The 10,404-nt window shown below is 48.9% G+C and overlaps 1 protein-coding gene across 1 annotated transcript; it reads left to right on the forward strand.

Annotated features, from left to right (window-relative positions):
• The first annotated feature begins 4,589 nt into the window (after positions 1-4,589).
• LOC119440718 (uncharacterized) lies at positions 4,590-7,361 on the forward strand. Its single transcript, XM_037705603.1, has one exon. The coding sequence runs from the start codon at positions 4,590-4,592 to the stop codon at positions 7,359-7,361; it is 2,772 nt and encodes a 923-aa protein (XP_037561531.1).
• Positions 7,362-10,404: the final 3,043 nt, after the last annotated feature.

Genomic DNA, 10,404 nt, shown 5'->3' on the forward strand with positions numbered 1-10,404 from the left:
ACGAACTGATTTCTGTGCTTGTCACGTACCAGGTGGCGTGCGCAAACCTTTCTCTCTACGTCCGTGTGTGGTTTGCGCTGAAGTGTGCATAAAGTGGATTATGTATTATAGAACGTCCTAATCTTGCCAAAACCTCTATAAACACGTCATTGCATGCACCATCGTCTGCTATTATGTTTACTTCCGTTTGCTAAGAAAGGCTCGATATCCTTCCAATGTCTCCAATATTTCCGAAGAAAGACTCTTCTTTTCATTGTTTTTTTTTCACGGCTTCAAAATTTCCGGAAATTTTACATCACCATAACGTCACGATCGCGTATCGCCAGTACTCTACGGGGCTTTCACATTCTAACGCTGCGGTCCCGCGAAAGAGGTGTTAGAGTGTCCAGCGTGTAGTAGTTGTTGCCTCAAATCATGACTCGTACTGTGTGTAAAGTTTCGGCGCGCACCGTGTTATCTTCCTTCTCTTTCTTGATTATTAATTTTTTGTCAGTCTTTACCAATGTAGGGTAGCAAATGACATTCATGCCCTTCCTTATCTCTCTCTGTGCCTCTTGCATGAAACTCATGGTCACGTAGGCGAACATGTTGTTTATTGCTCTACAGTCAACCGTTCTCACTAACGGCTGTCGACAAAATCTCGTTCATTCCTTCGGAGGGAGGTCACAACGCCGAGTCCATTGTCGAAGAAGCCCCCCTTTCCCTGCGTAATGGACCCTTTAACCGCGCTTTCTTAATGTACAGAAAAAGGCAAGCATTAATTTAGGCAAGGTTGTCGGAATTACTTCTGGAATTCTGTTAGGTAGTTTATTTGTTTTCCAGCGCATACTTTTGTGCTTTCTGAGAGCGTCTGGTTTGTACGAGCGCCTTTGGCTCTGCAGTACGGTCCGTGCACGTCTCCACACCGACCCTCTCTCTCTCCCTTCATTCTTTTCCCCTTCTCCCTTCCCCCAGCGTAGGGTAGCCAACCGGACTCTTGACTGGTTAACATCCCTGCCTTCCTTATATCCCCCCCCTCTCTCTCTCTCTGCTTATAAGCCATCTTGCATGCGATTTCATGTGACGCAGAGTGGCGTTGGGGCTTATGTGCAGTTGGTCCCTTTCCTTCTGTTTCACCCTTGGTTGCGCCTGAACGTTTTCACGACGGTGTTTGTATTTTGCTCTCAGGTTCGTATGTTATAAATGACTCACGCTCCTTATGTTTTGAAGCGAAGCTTTCTTTGCGAACCCTCCCGAACTTTACCGACCGTGGGTGGGTGCTGCTGCTGTCTTGCCAAATAGTAGCTGGCACGCTGGACAGCACTACCCTCTTTACTACCCTTAGAGGTGTCCAGACGGCTGGCTTTCTTTTCTGCGAAATTACACAGTGATAAAAACAAACTCATACCAAAATATTCGCATTGCAACAAAGATACGTCACCAAGAGCAGAATTCCTGTAATAAAGCAAACCTTTCTTCGTCTACTTTCCTAACCATTAAGCCACAATCACAGGTATACTTATATCATGCCAACACCAACTATCTGTTTTTAAGATGATCGCAGCGTGTTGTTGATGATGATGATCGCGTCATATATATATATATATATATATATATATATATATATATATATATTGATGATGATGATGAAGAAGAAATACAACCCGATATAATAGTAGCAAGGGTGCACGAGAGCACATGCCCGCCGGCCAGTTTCCATTACGCCAATTACGCAAGCATGGAACTGGCAAATTTATATCGTTTCATTAACTGCTTCACGGTAGCTTCGCTTCACATAGATTGCAAAATGTGCGTTGGATCTGCATACTTTCTTTCTCACATTTATTTATGCCATCACGCTCAGGAAGGACCGTTGATCTTTTTTAAAGGCCAACTGTGACGAAATTTCGGACCGCGTTAAAACCCTAATACGAGTATTTGATAGTGTCTTCTTGCAAAATTTGACGTTTGAAATACGAGCGGCTGCGTCACGAAAAGCTCGCAAAAATAGCCCCTTTTGATACCGCAATTGAAAAAAAAAAAAATTCCGCCATTTTTCGCTCCCCGGAACTGAAGCATTAACTAGAACGCGCGGATTCTCGGCATGGCCTCTGAGACAAGGCGCCACCCACGGCTGTCCACGGCGTGCTGAAAAATCTCGGAGGTGGCGTGCTGTGACTTACGTTATAGCGACAACCACCAGGTGCACGCGTCGTCTGCGTATGTGCTGTTTAAAGGTTGCCAACGTAAAAAATGTGCAATTACTAAACCTGTGGTTTGTCCTAGATTGTTTTAGTGGTATATATAGTACTCATTTATAACAAATTTACCCGAAGTGAAATTGCGTTGCAGTTGTCTTTAAGTGCGGGAGTGAGGATGTACGTGCCGACATCTTCCGCTCGATAGAGACAGTGGTGCTAGGATCGAGTGCCTCACGTACCTGTTACCCTGTGTGGTGTGCCGCGCGCTGCTGTTTTCCGGATCTCGCTGTAAGGATTGGTTAGTTGGTTGGCTGTTACTCAGTCTAATGTCGTAGCACATTCTGGAAGATCGGCCAAGAACAGGCGTTAATCAAGCTGTTCTTGTCTGGCCCAGGAAATCGAAAATGACTTCACACATATGGTAATACCCAGAGCGGTAACGACAAAGTATCACCGAAAGAGTCAAGTTCAGTTCAAACTTTCGAAATGTTCTCAAAATTCAGTATCATTAGAGGAATGACAATGAGAACAGAGCAAGACCAGACCTTTGGGGGTAAAAGTTGAATGGGGGACTTTGCAACGCAAGGATGTACGCCATTCGTGCCGAAAGGAGAGGACAGCGCGCTATCGTGTACCTGACCTTATCGCTTTTGCATAGCTTTACGTTGTTTTATATATGTTGATAATATTTACTATAAGTTAACGGGAAAGTGAGATCTTCTCTTGATGTTTTCTTGGTGAACCCTGGCCTATTCTCCCTGGTGGGTACGTGCCATTTATATTATACAGGATGTCCCAACTATCATGCACCAATATTTGAAAATATGCAAATGCCAGCTGGACAGAACCAAGGTAATCTTGTTTGTCGTCGCTTGGAGATACTCAAGTTATTTCTTGCATTCCACCTAATTAGTCTTAATTAATTAATAATCTTCTCAAATATGATGTATAATTAGACGGAAAGTGTCAATACGAAAATTGTCGAGCAACATGCAAAACTGCCGATACAGCTTTCTGTTACTCAACACATGCTACATAAAAATTGCTGGCGCTCCCGTAATCCAGAGTGGATATAAGCATGAAATGGCTACCGGCAAAGCAGATTGGTTATAGATGATACTGGCCAAAGTCTTGAAATGGGTGTAGTGCATGTTCGCAACGGCACACCCCACCACACCACACCGCACCACACCGCTACACGCCATACTGTGCACTGGTTCATATGGACGCTGCCCAGCTAGAAGAAAACCGGTTGAAGGCGGCATGACAGCCAGCGAAAGACGCCAAGGAGACAAAGCGCACTGCCCAGCTAGAAGAAGAAAAGCGCCTGAAGGAGGCGCCACGCAGTGTGGCGCCATCTCTAGAGGTGACGCGAAACCTGCGCCGCGGAGGAACTCATGGACCGCTGGGGTTCAAAAGAGCACAGGCAACCCTGTATCAGCGCCAAAAGATGACAATCAAGTGTATGGTGCCCTGTATCTGCATTTTGAACGTCGTTATTGGAAATGACCAATAAAACTTCAGCGTACTAGAAGTTACAGCTCGAGTGATATTGTGGACAAACATTAGGAAAAACTCGGAAGCAATATTTCTTGCAAGTTTTTGGGCAGTAACCAGCGTATGTAATGCGGTCCTGTACGAAGGGTTGAGGGCCAGAGACCGCATTTTCTTAATTTTTGACTGGTTGCCCAGATATCGTTTTGTCCTCGCAACGATGCCCTGATGTTCACGTTTGAGTGCCCGGATAACGGCTCTGGCTTTTGGCTCAAGGTCATTTGAAGGTCGCCGACAACTGGAGCTAAAAGCATTTCATGCTTAAAAGTGTTTTTCTGAGCGTGAAAGAAGCCTGCGAATGCACCCAAATTGCCGCACGACTACCCGCTCGAGGCCCTTTTCGTGTATTTGCGGGCTTTCACGCTCAGAAAAACACGTTTATGTAGCACGTATTGCGCAACAGAAAGCTGTATCGGGAGTTTTTCATGTTGCTCTACAATTTTCTCATTAGACACTTTTAATCAAATTATAATATCAGAGAAGTTGATTAATTAAGACTAATTATGTAATTAAGCGCAATGTAAAAAAGTATCTTCAAGCGGCGGCAAATAACGTTACGTTGGTTCTGTCCAGCTACGTGGCATTTGCATATTTTAAAATCTTGGTGCATAATAGTTGGGACACCTGTATACGCAGCAACAACGACCACAACCTGGCAAATCACCTGCCAATTTACTCCGTCACCCTTCCTTCATTCTCACTGTCCACATGCTTTGCATATTAATTAGCGTGATTTACCCTGTCTGTACTGCTGTGCATGCTGTGTCAGTTTGGTCTGTTTCATTAATCACCACTCTTCAACCACCTACCTATACCTGTCACGTTTGGAGTGGAAGAAGAAGGAGAAGAAGAACCATGCAGGCTGAAGAGCGGAGGCAAGCAAGCAAGCGGAGGCACAATCCTCACGAGGGAAGAGAAAGCGAAATTCCGTCGTCGTCCCTCCATTCCCTCGCCGATATGGGACTGGAAGGCTTCTTACTACGAGAATGTCACGGACAACCATTTCGCTGCAAGTTTGTGAGCAGGGGTGACGCGGAGCGTACAAAAACGTCGTCGTTGACAGAGGCTACTCCTTTCGAGTCTTGCGAGGAACTTTCCAACGCTTCTTCTAGTGACTCGCAGCATCTTGTCTTTGAGACCACCAGTGAAGGGAGATCGCTTCTGGAACTACCGCGTGATGTCGAGGAATCTCCAGAGACCAGGTTTTCTGCTACCTCAAACAAGGAGCCTGTGTGGGCAGAAGCGGACAAGCACAAGGCAACTCGTACTGTCGTTCACAGGAACACGTCCGAGCGTTCACGAGGGATTCACGAAACAGAAATGCCCCGAGTACGTCCTAGCTGTCCAGAAGAACTGACAATTGCGGCCCTAAAGACTCGACGCCGCAAGTCCGGTCAGCTCTCCATGGATGACATGCTAGAGTCCTTCTGTAGGAGACGAATGCCCTTAACGGGCAGACGAACCAAAATTCGTCCCACATTAGACCTGGCGAGAGCGACCCACAGCTCGCTACAGGAGGTACGCTCCACGAGCCTTATCGACAGTCCCGACATCATTAGTTCAACCGAGCGCACCTGCAGGGACGACGTGCTTGCCGCTGTGATGTTTGTTGCTGCTGTGACTTCGGTCCTTGCCGTCCTTCTGTACCTGTTCACCTCCATTCGCGACGTCGGAGCGCCCTTCAAGGCTTCGCGGACGTGCTTTTCGGACGCTTGTCTCAGAGACGCCGCATTCCTGGACCAGCTGCTCTCTTGGAACGTCGTATGGCCGTGCGACAATTTCTACATGTTCGTTTGTCGCCAGTGGAGAAATCAGTTCGCCGCGACGCCGTTGGCCGGTTCCGTTTCAGCGGACGACGATTATGTTGCGAATGCCGAAGAAAAAATGTACGCGATTCTCGAAGACCGGCGTCAAGGCTCAAGCTTACTCCAGCCTCTCCGTGATCTAATGGACAAGTGCATGGACGTCAAACGTATTCAGTCGGACGGTTGGGACCCGCTGCTGGCGTTTATGTCCGAAGCTTCAATGGTGACCTTTCCTATGACACCGCCTACACGACCTTCGTTATCCGCGTGGAAGACAGCGGGTCAAGTGCTTCGAAGAACTGGCACCTCCGCGTTGCTCAACGTTGGCATCGCCGCGAATCCGCGCGTTCTGAACGAGGACATTGTACTGATCGCGCCGCCCGATATGCTTACCAGCAACAGGGTCATCGACGTCAACGAGGCCGTGCGTCTCTATACAGACGCTGTGTTCTCAGCTGTCAAGGCGCTGCGAAAGGAATTTATTCCTGCGGCTTATACCTTGGGCATTGTCAAGTTCGCGGGCAATCTTGAAAAGCTTTGCAAACTGAAGCCTCGCGAAAGACAGTCCTACCAAATCGCCAGAGCTAATACGTCATCGCACCTCTTCACCTTTGTTACCGAAGCACTTCGAAGTAGCGAACCTCGTGCTCCGCGAGCAGGATCAGATGTGTTGATCCAGTCGCCGCACCTCGTCTACAAGATTGTCAAGCTCGTCGAAGACACGGAGTTGCACACCGTTTTCAATTACATCTCGCTCAGGTTGATGATCCAGACGTCCCCGTTCATTCCGCAAAACGACCTGACAGACTTTTACGGCCCGCTTGTCCTCGGCAAGTTTCAACATTCGCTTCCTCGCTGGAAGCTCTGCCTTCGCGTCGTTGAGAAGACCTTGTTTCCCCTCGCCTACGTGTCGTTCCTGACTAACCTCAGCGCCCACGCGTCGCCGCTCAAGTTCCACGACGCGGTCAGCAGTGCTGCGAGGGAGCTCCTTCACGGCGTAAAGACGTCGCCGCTCTTCAACGCCTTGTCGAGAACTGCCATCCAGAAGATGTTCGTCAATACCCGTTTCAAGGTGCTGGCTCCACCGTGGATCCACGACGACGCACTTCTAAGGTCATACTACCAAAGCCTGCCCACCATAAAGCCGACGGACACAGCTTTCGGATCCTACGTGGCAACCTTCGAGCATGTCTTTGCGCATACCGCATCGCGCGACTATTCGCAGCAGTGGAGCCACTCTGCCTTCAGCACGGACTGCTACTACGACGGCAGCGTGCGTACCATTTTCGTGCCACTGCTGGTGTTCAACATCACGGCAGGAGTGGACGCTGCGGGCGACTATGCTCAAGTTCCTCGCGCTGCGTACCGCGTGGTCAAGTGTGTCCTGGACATGATGTTCGCCGACGCGAACTCGACGTCTGGTGACGAGTCGTGGCTCGACCTCGAGACACGACACAGATTTGAAGATGCCGAGCGCTGCTTCGGTGGATCGCCGCATGAAGTTCCGCTGCGCGCGCGGTGGTTTCCGAAGCTTACGGACGCTCTGGCCATGAAGTTCGCTTTCAACACATTCCGAAAAGCTACCGCGAGCTCTGGAAAGGCATGGGGCCTGCGGCTTCCCAATGGCAAATATCTGACCAATGATCAACTATTTTTCGTATTTCTAGTCTTGCAAGCTTGCGAAAGGAGCGGGGACCGCCAGCTGGCGGCTAAGGCCGGTACAACCTGGAATGTCGTTCTTCGCAGCTACCAAGACTTTCACGCGGCCTTAGAGTGCCCCTTGGGTTCCTCGATGAATCAAGCCGGTCATTGTAGTATATGACTGTATGTATACTATGTTATCTGATGAAAGCATATAGGTTGTTATGTCACTCATTTTAGTTCTATCATATTGTGTGGTGTCGTAAACTTGCCACCTGTCGATAAGAAAATGTTAGATTACTTTCCATATCTGCTTATGCGAAAAAGAAGAAAGAAAACCCCACTGCGAGGAAGTCTTGATTGATTGATTGATTGATTGATTGGGCTTAATAGCGATAAGTGCACTCAGGTTCTTAACTCGCGCGCAGGAATTATGAGCGCTAACACTTATCGGAGGTTGTTGATTGGAGTGATTGTACGGGGCAAGTAAACTATAAACCTTAAAATGTCAAAGCGAGCGATTCCCGTTGATGAATTGGGCAGTGAAAACTAAATGTGGAGGAACTCGCTCTAAAACGCAAGTACTACTATTCGGACACTGTGCAGTGAGATAATTTCGGCCAGGTAATTCTTGAGTAGTATCTGCTTGATTTTGTACCGAGCGTAGGGTGCACAGTAGCCAACCCTGGTGTTCAAGATTAATCCCGAGCCCCCCCACTACACGGCGTTTCTCACAACTCAAGTGCCTCCTTTGAGAAGTTAAACACCGCAATCAAAACGTGCTTGTTCGGCGGGCCGCGGTCGTACAGCGCGCATTGTATTCCTCTCACAAAAAGAGAGATTAAAGCCTGGTAATCTACGTCAAGCCGACTGAGCTGCTCTGCCGAGGTACTCTGCTAGTCCATCTTGTGAGATAACGTTATCTATAAACCGCTCGAGATGCGTTCCTGTACCCACTAGAAGCAACTTGGCAGCTGCACCTCATTTTCGAATACTCCCGCCAGTTGTATGTGCTTGTAGATCTACGTGCTGTATCTAGATGGCGCCACATTTACGGTGTTCTGACGGACCCGCCAAGTTTAAAAAGGCGCACATGCAGCTGTTATCTAATGAAGGGTGGTAACAAAACTTCGATGATGCTTCTATCCAGTGACGTCACTCGGCTTCCCGGCATTTGTTTCTGTAAAAAAAAAAAAGAATCAATATGATAGAAGTTTCGTTTTTTGTATTTTTTTGGGGGTAAGCGTTTTAGAAACGTTTGTCGCATACCTCTACCGAGGAGGAGGAATATCTTTATTTAGAGAAATGAGCAGACGGTAAGATCGTCCGAGGTGGGCGGCGTCCCTAGTCCAGGATGCCGTGGGCCTGAGCCGATAGCTTGGCCGTGCTCACCAGGCGATGCTGGTCTTCAGGGCTCGGGCTTGTCAGCTGGGCCTCCCATACTCGACGGTTGGCCCGGTGATGGGTGGTGTCGATGGGTTTTGTCGACATTCCCATACCATGTGGTAGAGGGTATTGGGCGCAGAGCAGGAGGCGCATTTGTGAGTATAGCTCGTAGGATACATGGCGTGTAGCAGGGTGCCGTGCGGGAATGTGCCGGTCTGAAGTTTGCGGAAGATCACCGCCTCTGGTCAGCTTCCTGCTTGGGATGCGGGGGTGGGTAGATTAGAGCACTGCACGGGCTCGGACTTACCCGAAAGCCCGGGCCCGACCCGGCCCGTGGGCCGGGCCGGGCCGGGTAGAGCAGTTTTTTCAAGGGCTCGGGCCGGGCTCGGGCACGGCGTGTGCTTTTTGACCCGGGCCCGGGCCGGGCTCGGGTTTTTTGACGCGGGCCTGGGCCGGGCTCGGGCTTTCTGCGAGTTATTCTCAGGCTTCTCAACTCTGAAAAACATGTATTTTTCGGTCTCGGGCCGGGTTTGGGCCGGTTTCGAGCCGGGCTCGAGCCGAGCTCGGGCTTAAGGTAAAGGGGTGGCGGGCCGGGCCGGGCGGGTAACGTAGATTATTTCCGGGCCCGGGCCGGGCCCGGGTCTCGCCATAAAAGTTTTTTATCGGGCTCGGGCGGGCCGCCCAATGTAAAAACGGGCCCGGGCCGGGCCCGGGCCGCAAAAATCGGCCCGTGCAGTGCTCTAGGGTAGATCCTCCTACCCAGTCTGTAATGACTCAGGATATCGGCGTATCTTTTCGGGATGCTATCATGTTGGTCTACTGGTGGTCGCGAACCCGGTGGGATAGCCCGGAGAATGTGATCTCGGGCAGCGGTGTTAGCCGCTACATTACCCGCCAGGAACTCGTGTCCCGGGGCCCAGACAATGTACAGTTCTTGAAAATTGTCTAGTTTTTCGAGGATGCTCAGGGCTTGTTTAGAAATGCGGCCCTTTTGGTAATTTCTACATGCTGTTTGTGAGTCCGGGATGTCTGTTACGTGATCTTCCTCTCGCTTTCCCGTAGTGGCCGCCAGGGCTATCGCCGTTTCTTCCGCGCAGTCGATGTCTGGAGTGCCTCTACCGAGCCGCGGAGAAAACAAAAGACTCCAGTGGCGACCGTGGCACAGCCACCGCTCAGCGCGCTGCACCCCCTCAGCGGGCTGCGCATTTACTGCGAATTCGGTATCCCACATGCAACACATTTATGTTGTTTACGCATCAAACTAAAGCTTTTTCTTGTTGTCTATATGTAGCACAATGTCATTTTTTCTTTAATTACTAGACATTTCTGTATTATTAGTATTGATTGTTATATTGCTTGTATGACGGTAATGCATTATTTCTATTGCTATTTTTAATACTTACCTAATTTGTTTTTCTTCACATTTTTTTGCCTTCCACGTTGCATTTTTTTGTAATTCCATAGTCGTTACATAACTGCTTGTTGCACTAATACTCTAATTTATGTAATAAATAATAGGAAGTCCCCTAGACTGTTTCTACTTTGGGACCTCCTGATATCCATAATATATGCAGGCCCATTTATGTACGTGCGATGAATAATAATGATTTGTTGACTGTGTGGAAGGTATTGCTTTCTTCGCTGACTGTAGTGTACGGTTAATTGAAGATTATAGTTTGAAGTTATAGTTGAAGTTAAGCTCGCTCGCTCGCTCGCTCGCTCGCTCACTCACTCACTCACTCACTCACTCACTCACTCACTCACTCACTCACTCACTCACTCACTCACTCACTCACTCACTCACTCACTCACTCACTCACTCACTCACTCACTCACTC

Source organism: Dermacentor silvarum, chromosome 2 (assembly GCF_013339745.2).
Source record: "Dermacentor silvarum isolate Dsil-2018 chromosome 2, BIME_Dsil_1.4, whole genome shotgun sequence".
In the NCBI taxonomy this organism is placed as follows: domain Eukaryota; kingdom Metazoa; phylum Arthropoda; class Arachnida; order Ixodida; family Ixodidae; genus Dermacentor; species Dermacentor silvarum.